Source organism: Stegodyphus dumicola, chromosome X2 (genome assembly GCF_044657685.1).
Source record: "Stegodyphus dumicola isolate Sdum_Otavi_A_Nest chromosome X2, ASM4465768v1".
Taxonomy (NCBI): domain Eukaryota; kingdom Metazoa; phylum Arthropoda; class Arachnida; order Araneae; family Eresidae; genus Stegodyphus; species Stegodyphus dumicola.
Genome location: NC_140781.1, coordinates 42,902,081 through 42,917,026, shown reverse-complemented (window position 1 = coordinate 42,917,026; position 14,946 = coordinate 42,902,081). Strand labels below are relative to the sequence as shown.

Sequence of the window (14,946 nt, the reverse complement as noted above, 5' to 3'; positions counted from 1 at the left end):
TACGTGATGAATATCTAACAAGCAAGTGTCCGGCAGCTGGAAGGGGGATACTGTAAACGATAACCTACGTATCTAAGCAGAATTTTTAGAAAAGTTGCAGTTATCTTCGAGTTGCCCCGACGGCTGATGATTTTTGTAGGACTAAGTGTGAATACGCAGACAGTTTAATGAACTAAAATAAATCTTACATGTGTTTTCATTATACTGGACTTCAAGTAAGTGGCAGTTGCTAAACTATAATGTTTTCTGTTTCATTTCAGCTAGCCCTGGTGAAGAGCGAAGTTGGGCGACCTGTCTCTCAGAGGCTCACCGGTAACCCTCTTCTGTCAATATCCGAAGTCACTAACACACTTCTCAACCACGAGTAGACTGTGATCTCGTTTCATATGACGATCGAAATTAAAAATAAAATGGTGAACTACAACCCATGCCGCGTTACTCACTATTGGATTACAAGAAGTCACGAAGGAAGTACGTACTGATGTAGCGGCTAGATGGGAACTATTACAAAGGAATGACTCTAGTTGTTATATATAGTAGATCCAGCGAATTTACGCGGGAGATCATTTTTAAATACATTATTTCATCATCATACGCAAAATCAAATAAAAGTCCTGCTGGGCATTTTAACATCAAAATCATTTTGAATATTTGTTTGTGTTTAAAACAATGTAATATGAAAATGAAGTGCTAGCGAAGAAAATAACCGAAGAAGTTACGATCTTACACAATTCTGGGTTATTCTCAATGTTAGAGTTCATTTATTTTGTGTTGTTATTTATAGATCCTTGTGGACAAAACAAGCAAGCGAACCCTACTAAAATGAGGATAAGGAATCGTATCCTTTTAGCATTTATTTATTAAAAAATGAAAATTTTAAATTTACGAGGAATGTAGTTAAATGTTATTATTAAAATCTTGTATAAAGTCTTAGAAGGGAGAAAGATGTTTCTCACCTATGCTGAATATGTTATGCACACAAAATAATAAAAATAATGCTTCCTCATCGAAGAAAGTACCACATAGTTGTGCACATGTAAAATAATGAACAACTTAGAGTATATAATATGCTAAGTTATTTAAACACCACGTGTGTTCATAAAAGATGCATGAAATTTTAAAAGCTATATTTTGGAAATACGAGCGAAATAATGAACTAAATATTTTAACGTTGCAAATACTAGATCATTTGTAATTTTGATCTGCGATTTCTGTGCGATCGTCTCTCATTGTAAAGTAAAGTATAACAAGTAAATATGCAAATTAAATTACCATTGTAATTAAAAGTTTAATAAACTTTAAATAAAATCTGAGTAAAATAGTTACCCCAGCTATAAATTACTGGATCTGAAAATGCTTTTCTTAGACTAAATATTACATTCCTTGGAACTATCGTATGATATTCTAAGGCTTCCGTTCTTAAGAAGCAACTTATTTGAATCAAAACAATTAATTGAAAATCTAAATAAAAGTAAATAAGTGTATGTTAATAGTAAATTCGAGTAAAATGTCAACGAAATTCCGAGTTAAATATTATTTAACTAAATTCATTGTAACATAAAGTGAGAGCTGCAAGAAAGAAACTGATGGATACTCGGATTATTTTAAAGAACCATCTTATCAACATTTGTAAAAAATACACAAAGCTATGTGGTACTATATGCATTAAGGTTTCAGCAACAATAAAAAAAATGTACTAAATATTCCATACCCAGATGTGTAAAATAACTTGACGATGAATTGGCTGAAGACGATGAATATTGTGCTTGCTGTGCATCCTTAATGTATTGTAAATATCAAGAAATCTGCTTGTGATGCTGTATTTCTCTTTATTGTATATATGAAATTTGTATTGCAATAAAAGAAAGAAATGTTTTAAACATTGAAACTGCATTTGAGTTCTCTTTGTCTGTCTCGTTTTACAGCTGCATCCTCAAGTTTAACTTTTATACTGAAATGTAACTTAAAAATTTGCTCGTAACTCCTAAAAGTTACCGACAAAAGTTAATTTACCGCTTCGTGCGTTATCGTGCCTAGAGCTCAGTTATTAGCCCAAATACATCCCAGATGTAGAAACATATATGGAACTTTATTTGCCACTCCTTGTGGGCGTTTCAAAAACTAAAATTGATAACAAACTATCCATGCCACTTGCCATATAGTTTTCCTGAACTGGTCTGAGAGAGTACCGTGACAAGCTAAAATAAAATAACATTAAATTAAACTTAAAAACTGACATTTAGTAATTCTGGAAGCGTATTTGTCACTAAGTCACTGTTTCTTTAATTCTTTGTTCTGTTTACAAAAATAATATTCTCATCAACATAAAGCAATATAATTGAAAGGAATTTTACAGAGATCCCATGAATAGCCTTTTTTGGACAAAATTAAAGGGGGTCCTTAGTTCAATGAAATACTACTTAAAACTTTGCAAAATTCAAATTGTTACGAAGAAAAATAAGTATTTTGCTACACAGCTTATAACTATATTTTTAATATTTAGTGTTATTGTTTAGTGTTATCCGTCATCTTAAATAATTTCTGTTTTTTAACTTGAGTAATTTGAACACAAAAATGAAAGCTATCAATATATGGAATTATATTATTGCAGTTTTTCCCTGCTAATGATTTGAATTTACTTTACAGATTATGACAGTTATGCATAAAATCATTTCAACAGTAGCATAGTAATCACTGTAATATCATTGCAATGATTATTATAACCACCACTCAGTAGACTAGTCAGCTACTCGTAAACTCTATAGCATGGGTGTCTAAAGTGCGGCCTAAAAGTCTTTAAAATGCGAATCAAAAGCAAATTACGAAAGTATTTAAATTTACACATTTTTATTAGCGAAATCCGTCTCGTAATACGGGTCACGTCAAAATAGCGTGCGTAAGTTTATTTCTCTTATTTTCAATACGGATCTCGCTTTTTCTCCGTGTATGTTAAGAATATTATAATATTCGTATTTCACGTCTCGTTTTGCACCTAGATGGCGCTACAGGTTTATATCATTGTAAGGCAGTATTGTTGCTTCTTTCATTCTTGGCGGAAACTGTCTTTGTCATTTGCGGGACCAGAATTTCAAGTTTATAATTAATAATAATAAGTAAGTACAAGTAATGTTATCAGCTATATAAATTAGTTAGCATGCAGTTCAATTTATACTTTTGCAATTCACAAAAGTTCACAACTTGTAAAATATTTAAATACATTCTAAAACCATTCCATGTGGTATATTTTACCACACATGAGAATTTACGGTTTGAATTACGTGTGTATCCATCTCGATTTTATATTTCCAAAAATAATCAACCGTTAATTGTCAATGTCTTTTTCCCGTCGTTAAACTGTTAAAAAAAATTTTTAAATACGTATACGCATATTTTCGACGAATTACAATATTTGTATGCAGTATATTGCATTTTATTTTAAGTTCCTAATTCTTGCATCAAATTCTTAAAAAAGTATGAGTAATTCATATTCATTATGGATATTTGCTTATAAAATTAAAATATATAATTTTTAGGATGATTTCCATGTCATTAAAAAAACAAGCAGAACATAAAAAAAATTTTTTTTTAATTAAATTAAAAAAAAATTGAAGATGAAAAAAGAGTTTTTAATGAAAACTTTTTGGACGGAGAAATACCTTTTTTTTATTGAGGAGAATAGTAAAGCACTTTGCTTAATCTGTAGGGACTTTGTGCCAGTTTTTAAAGACTACAATTTGAAACGACATTATAGTCAAAAGCATGCCGCAAAATATGATGTATATCTCGGCATTTGTCGTAAAGATAAAATAACAAAACTAAAAAAGGGCTATCGTCTAAACAATTTTTTTAAAAAAAGACAGCCACTCAAAATAATAACATTGCAAAAGCAAGTTAAGTCGTAGCAAATTTAATAACGAAAAAAATCAAAACCCTTTACTGATGGCGAATTTATAAAAGAAAGTGTAGCAAACATAATTTGCCCTGAAAAGAGGATGGATTTTTCTAAAATCAGTTTATTACACCAAACTATAGCCATAAGAATTGAAGAGTTGGGGAATTCAGTTGAAAAGTCTTTAAAAAGCAAATGCATCAATTTTAAATTTTATTCGTTAGCCATGGCCGAAAGCACTGACGCTTCTGATACGGCACAAATGGCAATCTTAATCAGAGGAGTCGATGAATATTATAATATTGTTACGTTATTCCTTTTCTGCTTCTTCTGACACCAGTTGTTACGTTATTTTCTTCCTTCACGTTCGTAAAGGGTTCGTAGATTTGGAGTGAATAACGACGACACTTGATGAAGTATCGAAACACACTTTATTTGGCCAATGTTAATCAGGACAGTTCTAATAACACTTTTTACAGTCGTCGAAGATCTACTATAAACACGCTGGAACAATCTGCGGGGAAGCCATCTTACCGCGCCTTTACATTTCGTAACAACATCATGGAAGAAATGGTTGCTTTAGTATCGTTAAAGGACACAACCAAGTCTGCAGATTTATTTGATGCATTAAAAACGACGATGAAAAGGTTTTCCTTATCTATGAAAACTTTATCATCTATCATAACCGATGGAGCCCCTGCCATGGTTGATAAAAATGGGGGACTCGTTAAAATGGTTAATAATGAAGCCGTCGCTGCCGGCAAAATGATCTTAATGGCATATCATTGTATTGTAGATCACAGCAATTTATGCCGAAAAAATTTTAAAATGTAATGTGTATAAAACGTTGTTATAAAAAAACATTAACTTTATAAGAGCAAAAGGACTTAATCATAGATAATTTCAAGATTTTCTTAAGGTATTTGACACTGAATTTGCAGATGTTATTTATTATACAGAAGTGAGATAGCTCGGTAAGGAAAATATGCTCAAAAGATTTTACGATTTAAGAACTGAAATAAAAATATTTATGGAAACAAAAAAGAAACCTGTGACTGAATTTGAAGACGAAGATTGGGTTTTAGATTTAGCTTTTTTAGTAGACTTAACAGAACATTTGAATGATTTAAATTTGAGACTTTAAGGAAAACATAAAATTATTAATAATATAATATGTTCCAAGCAATAATAATAATAATATGTTCCAAGCAATAATAATAATAATATGTTCCAAGCAATAACAGCGTTTGAAAGAAAGTTAAAATTCTGGCACAATCAAATAAAAGTAAAAGATTTGACCCATTTCAGTACTTTGGTTGCACATAAACCTGTGAGTTGCACAAAATATGTAAAATATGCTGCATTAATTTTTGATTTAATTCAAGAGTTTGAAAGTAGATTTTAAGATTTTCAAAAAATTGAAGAGTATTTCAACATGTTTTCTATCCCATTTTCTCTGGAAATAAGTAAATTACTTTCAAATCTTCAAATGGAATGCATTGAACTTCAAATGGAATACATTCAACTGAAAGAAAAATTTGAAAATGTTTCTTTATTTGAGTTTTATAAAGATTACCTACATCGCGATAAATATCCTAATTTTCATAATCAAGCTTTATCGATGTCTTCATCTTTTGGCAGTACCTATATTTGTGAACAATTATTTTCAAGAATGAAGGATACAGACAAAGAAAATAATAATAATAAGATAACTGAAAAACATCTTGAAAATGCATTAAGAATTGGAACCTCGTCTATTGAACCCGATATCGATTTGCATGTTCAACAAAAGCAAATTCATCCATCTCATTAGTTTGAATTTTTTCCATCTTTATGAAATCCAAAGTAAATGAAACGAAACTTTTACAAATTAATAATAAATATTTACCTATACATATCTAATTCAAAGTAAAAAAATTAATAACAAAAAGAAAATAATTTGTTTTACTAAAACAACATAGAGCTAACTTTTCTTTCAAATTGTTAAAAAATATTGTACGTGTGGTCTCGCAAATTTTTTTTCTTTGCAATGAGGCCCCGTAAATTTTCTTCTTTGCAATGCGGCCCTCAAGCGGTCATAGTTTAAACACCCATGCTGTATAGAGTGGCAATGTCTATAGATTTTACGAGTCAAATCGTCCCAAACTCAGGGGGGGGGGGGAGCAGTTAAGATGGCTTCATCTCTATTAATTCTGATAATTTTCCAGTTTAGGTATTTCGAAGAAATTCTTTTTTTACTTGTTCTAGAAAGATAATTAAAAAAATATTAAAAAGGGGGGATGTAATAAATGAGAATCTCCCTTTAACGGAAGAAAATAAATCAAATCTTCATCGTATATCGATAGGAAAATAAATTTGTTTTAAAATTCTTTCATCTCATAAAACTTGTCCATGTTAAATTAATTAATTTAAGATCTTTCATTGTTTACAGTTCGTGTGTAAAATTATTCACAATTAATTATGTTTAATAATTAATATATGCTTTAAAGTATCGATTTCAGACCCTTTTTTTAGATTGTCCAAGTTTTATTTATCACGCCAATAAGTATTTCATCAGGGCCATTTGTTCCAAGTAGACAAAAGAAAACATTTTTATATTAATTTGGTTTCTCTTCGAAAGATTCAAGCATTTCAAACCCAGCAAAAACCGACCTAAATATTTCGCTTCCAAAAGAGAAACTAACTTAAATAATGATTTATGTTTTGTATTTCTTTAAATAGTTCTGAACTGAATCTGTTCCGAGTAAATTTTTGTATCATTTTTTCAAATGTTTTTTAATTTTTTTCGCATTCTATATCAGTATATAATTATATTATATAATTCGCATTCACCATCTTAAAAAAATGTAAGTAAATAAATCAATGAAAAATTGCCGATTCAAATTATTTTCATATATCATGTTTATGTGTTCCATGAAAGATCTTTGAAAAGATCTTGTAAGTGAAAGACATTTTGTAAAGGTCTTGTAAAATCCATGTTTCTGTGTTCAGTGAAAAATACCATGCACACCTCCCCTCGTTCCCAAACATAGGTGGTATCGACATACTATTTGTGACCTCTAAAGTGCTCAAAATTTTTTAAAGAAGAGCGCGTTTAAAATTAAATGCAAAATTTAGTATGTATTTGAAATCGAAATCAATTTTCAAATCTTAAATTCGACACTGTGGTGATTTAATAACTAAATATTGGTCACTGTAAAAATATTTCTCTTTCAGACTGGAAACTGAACGACTATTTGCGTTTCAAGGCTAAATGTCTAAAGCTTGAAGTCCTGGAATCCTATGGAAGGTTGTATCCAAAAATAAATTAAACAAATATTAATAAGTAATTAAAACTAAATAAAAGGTTAATGAGATAAATAAAATATTAATAAATTTAACTGAAATTAAAGTAAATGATAAATTAAAACAAAGCTATCATAAAAATTTATTCAAAAGATGAAACAATGGCTGATATATTTCCGGACTTTTGAATGGATAAGTAAATATTTCACTTTTTGAAGGGATCACATTTCGAGATGGTATGTTTGTAAGGATCTTAAGTTTTACTAACGTTTATTTTATTTTAAAACTGTACTGTCCTCTGTTATTTTCCACTTCCGGCCAGAATAAACGCATGAATATGTTCATGCAAATTGTACTTGCTAAATCTCAAGTATTTAAGTTGTGGCTTTTTGTCAAAAGTAGAGGGGGAGAGAGTGAGCTTTCTTACCATTGCCACTATACTTCACGCGAGCTTGCAATCAGTTGCTGTCCGCCAGAGCTTTTAGTCCTCTTGAAAGCTAAAGACGTATTGTAGTTTTCCGCAGTTTTCATACTACATACGTAATAATCTAAAAGACCAGTCTTAGTGTTAGTCATTTATGTAAAGTATTTAAAGTTAACTCTTATTTTAAATTTAGTTAGTTAGTAGTTTTTATATTTTTACGTTCAGACCACAAGTGGTTGGTCTTTGTATCCCGAAGTGCGGGAGCGCCTGTAATATCGTGGAAAATAAAGGGTAATTAAACCCTTCTAATCTTTTCGTCTCTTCTACATAGGACATAGTTTGTAGTGAAACTCACTGCCTAATCAGAACACATCATGTTCGCCAAGCAGATAAAGAGAAATACAAGTCCTGATATGTTTTCCCTTAACTGCTCAAAATCCTCGCATATTTTGCTGCGCTTAAGAAATACATTCAGTTGCTTAGTATGGATTTCAGTCACTTTTCATACGTAAGTCTTACTAATTTCATACCATTCACACTAATTGCCATAATGAATAGTAAAATTTGTAGCAGATACTGCTTTGGTCTCCGGCTGATATTGCAATCCCTTTCAAAAACTGTAAGGTATCGGACTCCGATTGAATTTAAATATTGCTATATTCTATGTCACAAGTTTTCAGACATTACTTTTCAATCTACTTATATTTATTACTTATTTATTACTTTCTAATCTACTTATTTTATTTATTTTTTTATTCAATAATATTAGACAAGGCTTTTGATTGTATGTACAGACGTCAGAGGGCAGCACATGTCTTTAAGAAAATGTTACGTAACTCGTATTGCATTCAGTTATACCTACTATTTAAAATACATCATATCAATCAAATAAAAAAACATTTCCCGACGATGAAACTCTGACACAAGATGAGAATAATCGTAGCAAATAGGCCACGATTGCTTTTCCATAACTAAACACCAACAAACCAATCAACCTGACAGAAGATGAGAAGAGGAAATAAAAAGGTTGGTTACTGCTGACATTAAAGGCTTAGATGAATATGTATATAATAAGTTTTTTATAACCAAAATTCCGCCACAGGAAGCTACTACACACAGCATAACTCTGAAAAGCCAAAGTAAAATTGTAATTTATAAATATATTTTTCTATTAAACTGCACTGGTCACTCATTTAATGATAACACAGGCAATGATTTTCCCAAACAGTTTTTTTAAGAAAATTTAAAAAAAAATTAATTTTGAAATTTTGAAGAGTGTTCGAAGAATTTTTTCCCCTGTGGAACGGTGTTTGCGACACCAGGGTGCCTGAGCCGAGGCTCTACCCCTTGTAGAACATTAAGAGATTGCGAAAAGTAGCATCAGATAATCAGTTAAAAGTAAATAACTTTTTTTTTTTTAATTATAAAGATTAAAGTACTCAATAACGAGTAAAAACGTTAGTAAATGTTGGTAGATAAAACTGGGAAAGTAAATAAAGCTGTAAAGGTGGTGACGCCAGAGGCCGTCGAGCTGGTGCGGAATACACTGTAAGGATGACTGCAAATAAGAGCAGTCTGAATCCCAGAAAATTTAATAACTTCAGACTTTAAAAGATAAGAATTTCTTCACAGAAGATAACAAGAGACAATATAGAAAGTACTTTTATTTGAGATATAACAAACTTGTTATGCTCATTTTCCACGATAGGATTTTAAAACTGTCTTAAAAATTGATTCATATGCATATATATTATACAAGTAATAACAAACACAAATCTTCCAACTCAAAATTTTTCAGTGATTAAATTTCCCACCAAGAGCTTGCATATTTTCCTAACGTCCAGGTTTAATATTATATTCAGCTTCCTAATTACAACTTGAATTTTTCGCTCTTTTTAAGCAATGACAGCGTCAAATTCAGAAGATTTATTGCTTATAGGAGGACCTAAAGCTTTTCGCATTCGCTCCCAAAACAATTTTTGACCAAGCGTATTCTCTGTCCATTCTAAACACAGTCTAGTTTTCTCCAAGTATAGCAAGTTTTTAGTGTACAATTTCTTGTTTATATTTTCCAACTTTACTAAAATAAGGCCATCTCTGGTGTCGTCGAAAAGTTTGTGCTGAGCCATATGCAGTTCAAACATGCACCATTCACTCTTAGTGAAGCTCTCTGAAAGAATCAAAATAACTTTTCTGCTAGTCTCAATTGCTTCCAATATATTTTCTGTGATAAGAGAACCCACCTGAAAATCCCTTTCGTGCACACAAAGTTTAAATTTTGGCTCTTGAACTTCGAGCGCAGGTATTAAGTAGGTTACAACCCATGGTGTATTTGCAGAATTGTAAGAGAGAAAAGCATCGTAATTATATCGAGGCTCGTAAGCATGGCTGTACTTCTTCTCTTTCATCTTAGCTTGGATGTGGAAAACGCAGTATCGAATGTACCACCTAAAAAAGAAGCACGCGAGTAAAACTAACATAGTAAACAATGTTACGAAACAAATTATAGCTATTCCAAGCAAACCTATCAGAGCAGCTTCTTCTACTTCGCAGTTAACTACCGGTAATTCGACGTTTCCTAAAGGTTGGTTTTGCAAAAAGACAGGTTCCACACAAGTATACAATGAATCATCTATTTCTTCGTCTGGTAGACTAAATGTCAGATTTGAATCTCTAAAGAAAGCCTGAAAATCCTTCATTCCACATGCGCTACAATTGAAAGGATTTCTTCTTAAATCTAAGTATTCTGAAACTTGACCGAATTCAGTTAACATTGTTGGGGTAATATATATTATTTGATTTTCTGACAACCCCAAAGTCATTATGGTCAAATTAGGGTGGAATATTTTGCTGTTCCAAGGAACGATTTTGTTTTTCGACGAATACAAGCTTTTTAAATCAGTAAGCGATGAAAATATTTTATCTGGAAATTTTTCTATCTTATTTTCTTCAATATAAAGAACATTGAGTAATGGCACGGGGTGGAAAGGAAGATATTTTTCAATAAAAACCAAATTATTTCGGCTTAGGTAAAGATGTTTCAGATTCTGTAGCCCAAAAAATGTGTAATTTTTTAAATAACGTAAATTATTTCCCTGAAGATCAAGAACTAACAAAGACGTAAGTGTCTCAAATGCATATTCGTATATAGCCTCCAACATCGTGGCTCCTAGAATGAGCAGCTTCAAATTATACAAACCAAAAAATGCATATCTTGAAAGCATAGGATATAGTGACACATGGGCTAAATTTAATTGCTCTAACTGCTTCATGTTTTCAAAAATAAAATCTTTTATATAAAAATTCACATCTGGCAACGAGATCTGATGATGGAGATCTAATATTTCCAAGTTTATAGACCTCGCTATTTCAGAAGGAAATTCTATTAATTCGTGGTTATTAAGCACCAGCTCTTTCAGATTCGGAAGATCTTTGAACGCTCCACTTTTAATGTCTTGTATAGAACAACGCGGTAAAAACAGAGACTCCAAGGAGGGAATATAGGGAAATATTTCCACAGCCGGAAAATAATTATAGCCTAGATCAAGACGGAATATAGTTGTATTTTGTAGAAATTTTAATGCATCGTAAGGAAAGCTGTTTAAAAGAACTAAATTTCTCAAAAACAAAAATTTTATTGATGTATTGTTTAAACTACTGGTAACATTAGCCATTGCAAATTCATTAACATAGTTCACAGATAAATCTAAAATCTTCAGATAAGGTAAGCAATCGAACGCACTTTTCTCGATTATTTCTATAGTAGTATTAAACAGACTAAGATACATGAGTTTTGTGTTCTTTAAAGGTTCAAGATCGTTTTTTAATATACGTCTAATGTCCGTGTTTTCATCCAAAGTTAAATTCTCAAAATGTCTTAAGGTTTTCAAGCCTGATGCGATAGTGCCAATTCTAATTACTGAATTATGCGTTAAATTCAGGGATTTCAGCATAGGAACATAAGTGAAAGCATGTTTTACAACCATTATATTATTTCTACTTAAGTCTAAGTCTTCTAAACTTTCAAGACCCATGAAAGCTCTTGTAATGTATCTGTGATGATTATTGATTAGCTTAAGCGACCTTAATTTTTTTAAATGGGGAAACAATGGCTTCAATAAAATAATCTGTAGACAATTAGATATATCTAGTATCACTGTATCAGTTGGTAAAAAAACTGATATTTCATACATGGAGATGTTACTGCAGGAAATACTGACATCTTCATACAGTTGAATGGAGCAACTAAAATTTCCTTTTAAAGTATCATACCAAATATCAGGTAAAGCTGTCTCAGTCGTTATTGTATTCAAATCTTTATACAAGGATTTATTTCGTTCTTGATGTTTCGTCATTCCAAACAAATTTGTTTCAACATAATTATTTCTAAACTTACTTTCTACTTTCATTCTAGGGGTTGAATTATATTCTGAAGACTCATATGTTAATCCTTTGGTGTTATCATCGCTGTGACTGAAATTATAACTTTTGAAATTTCTGTTGCTTCTAAAATTGGAAGAAATCTCTGAAGTATTGGAACCTTTTGTGAAAATATGACTTTCTTCATTAGCTTTGGGTACGTTTTGCTTCTCCTTGAATTGAATAGATGTTATGCTTGAATTAACTGTGGGAGTGGAGATTTCTACATTGCTTATTTTAGTCATATCTAAGCTCACTTGATCTATACCATTTGCATCTTGCTGGCTGAAATATTTAGGCTCATTTGTTTGCTTTTGTTTATGATTTATGATATCCAGCTGAGTGGACAAAATGTTATCCGAGAGACACATAAAAGTGACGTCCGTCATTAAAAATATCGTGACAAAATCCAAGAATTTCATCCTGAAAAAAAAAAATAAAAAACTTTAATTAAAGTTTCTTATTTGTTGTTATTAAATAACACAGTACACAGCTTCGCCAACACGAATGCTCTGCTCTATATCATCTATAGCCATGCTCTTTACTTTGATAAACACTTCTTTCAACAATATTAATATAATTAAATATATTAATTGAATTACATTGTTTATATTAATATTGCTGAAAAGAGAAGTTAATATTAATATAATTAATGTTACCTTCTATTTGTTATCAATAAGAAGCAGTATTACGATGCGGAAACTATAGTTTTATTTTGACCACATACTATACAGGAAACTTTTACATTTGGAATAAATACAGAGTACAATTTCCCTATTGCTTATCATTTATTTCTTAGGAATATTTTTGTTTCTGAATATACTGAAAAACGTGTATAGACTTATAAAATATTCTAACCTCATTTTGAAAATTGATGATTTGATGATTTAACTTCTTTCACTTATTTTTCTTACATTTGCAGCTGAGATTCTTAAAATTTCAAGGCATATTTAACAAAACCAAGTGCAAATGCATAAATCCCTCGCCAAGGGGTGGTGTTATTTCGACAGTTTTCAGATTGCTTTTCAAGCTTATAAATAACTCTAGTTTTTTCAGTTCAGTTCCTAACTTTCAGAACTACTTTCTTTCTTATTAAAAAAATCAACAGTTTAATGCCTGATATCCTAAAATTTTAAGAATAAATAAAATAAATAAAATATAAGTAGAATAATGTGCATGTTTTGAACATAATCAAGATTGTAAGAGGCAAATGATTAGACTCTCTTCACATATCTAAAGTGAATGTGTTATAATGACACCAGATACATACCTGATTCACAAGGCTCACACTGAATAGGAATATATATTCCAATCAATACTTTTGATTAATGTTAGCCGATATTTTTGATTCCTTTTGCAATATTTTCTTTTTTCAGAGTTTTCCAAGTCAGTGGAAAATTTTGCTGTAGATATAATGCATGTCACATTGCAGGCACAATAAATAAATGATTCAAACTTTTGGATTTTTAGAAGACACATTTGCAACTTTCATTAATGTAGGTGAAATAATAACTTGTAACTTAAAAATACATTACAGTAAGTTCCCAACTAGTTGCTGTTAGTTTGAAGAGAAGTCTCTTGGTAGTGGAGTTTATCAAGAATAAACTCCAGTACTGCTATTTGACAAATATTGATTGTGTTAATTATCTTGAAAATGACATTCAACTTAAAAGTTTATTGCAATAAATTCCTAATTATACTTGCTATTAGTCTGAAGAGATGTTTCTCGGTAAAAGTTAATTATCAAGAATGCTGTACGAGAAAAATTGATTCTGTTAATTATCTTGAAAATGACAGTCAACTTAAAAGTTGACGAGCCAGTTTCCCTTAGAAAGTCCTCCACGAAGGCATCCCTCCCCTTAGGCAGATAGCCCTTGAGGCTTTGCCGTAATTAAATAACCTAACCTAACCTAACCCAATTAATACTTGCTATTAGTTTGAAGATAAGTCTCTCGGTAATGGAGTTAATTATCAAGAATGCTCTACGCGAAAGATTGATTCTGTTAATTATCTTGAAAATAATATTCTGCTAAACCCGAGGAAAAAATTAATTTTAATATAAGTTCATTACTTAATTTTAATATAAGTTAAAAAGCATTATGCAGATGAGGGTTTTAATTGTTTGAAGAAAACACTTACAGAGAAGTAAGAAGAGGTTATAAATGTCAGAGAAGTGATTTATCAGTAACAAAATTCAGTAAATAGAAAAAAGTAAGAACGATACAAAATGTTTCATGCAACACTTTTTAAATGTTTTCCCTCTATATGCCGAATTTGTAGAATTTGTAAAATTTGCAGAATTTGTAAAAATATCCTATAAAGTACGCATTCACTTTTTAAACTCATTTTCTGTTTACTTATCTAAATTAGCGGCCTAATACAATGAAACTTCGGATCAAGAACACTTGTTATCGCGAATAAATCGGTTTATGGACAAATTACCTGAACAAAAAAAAAAAAAAAAACATCTCGGATGAAGAATGATGTCTCGAAGCATACTCAGTCGGCAACAAACGATTTTCGAATGAGTTTTGAAGTAAACTCTGATTCCGGATTAACATTCAAGGACTTCTATAAAACACATTTTACTGCTTTTCCTTTGCTTAACTCTCATAAACAAAACTTGGCAGTAAATAATTTGGGCCATGAAATTGCCCTGGAGAAAACTTTATCTAAATTGAAATGCTAGAAGGAAATGCAAACGTAAATTTCAACATACAGAAGATTTTCCACTTCTTCTTTTGAGATCTCAAGGTTGATTATTCCCATCAAAAAGAGTAAGCTGTCGTTAGCTTTGAATGATGAAGATGTTCTTTACTGCAGTATATACGTCTGTGGCATAACATAACATTAAAGAATGTTTGGGTTGATGTCTTCAAGCAGTATTTCAAATTGATTGCTGCATCGAGGACCCGAAGCTCATCACCCA

The 14,946-nt window shown here is 30.9% G+C and overlaps 2 protein-coding genes across 3 annotated transcripts in view; one reads left to right on the top strand and one right to left on the bottom strand.

Annotated features, from left to right (window-relative positions):
• The window catches only part of LOC118196297 (uncharacterized), a 252,746-nt gene extending 251,274 nt beyond the window's left edge, over positions 1–1,472 (top strand). For both annotated transcript variants that reach the window (XM_085810002.1, XM_085810003.1), the window contains one exon: positions 261–1,472. In XM_085810002.1, coding sequence (XP_085666128.1) covers positions 261–368 — 108 coding nt within the window. In that variant the 3' untranslated portion in view covers positions 369–1,472. The remainder of the gene's footprint in view (positions 1–260) is intronic.
• Positions 1,473–9,242: 7,770 nt separating this feature from the next.
• LOC118196211 (toll-like receptor 4) overlaps positions 9,243–14,946 on the bottom strand; it is a 40,730-nt gene continuing 35,026 nt past the window's right edge. Inside the window, exon 3 of the mRNA XM_085810000.1 lies at positions 9,243–12,440. Within this exon, the coding sequence (XP_085666126.1) occupies positions 9,494–12,439 (2,946 nt within the window). The 5' untranslated portion in view covers position 12,440 and the 3' untranslated portion in view covers positions 9,243–9,493. The remainder of the gene's footprint in view (positions 12,441–14,946) is intronic.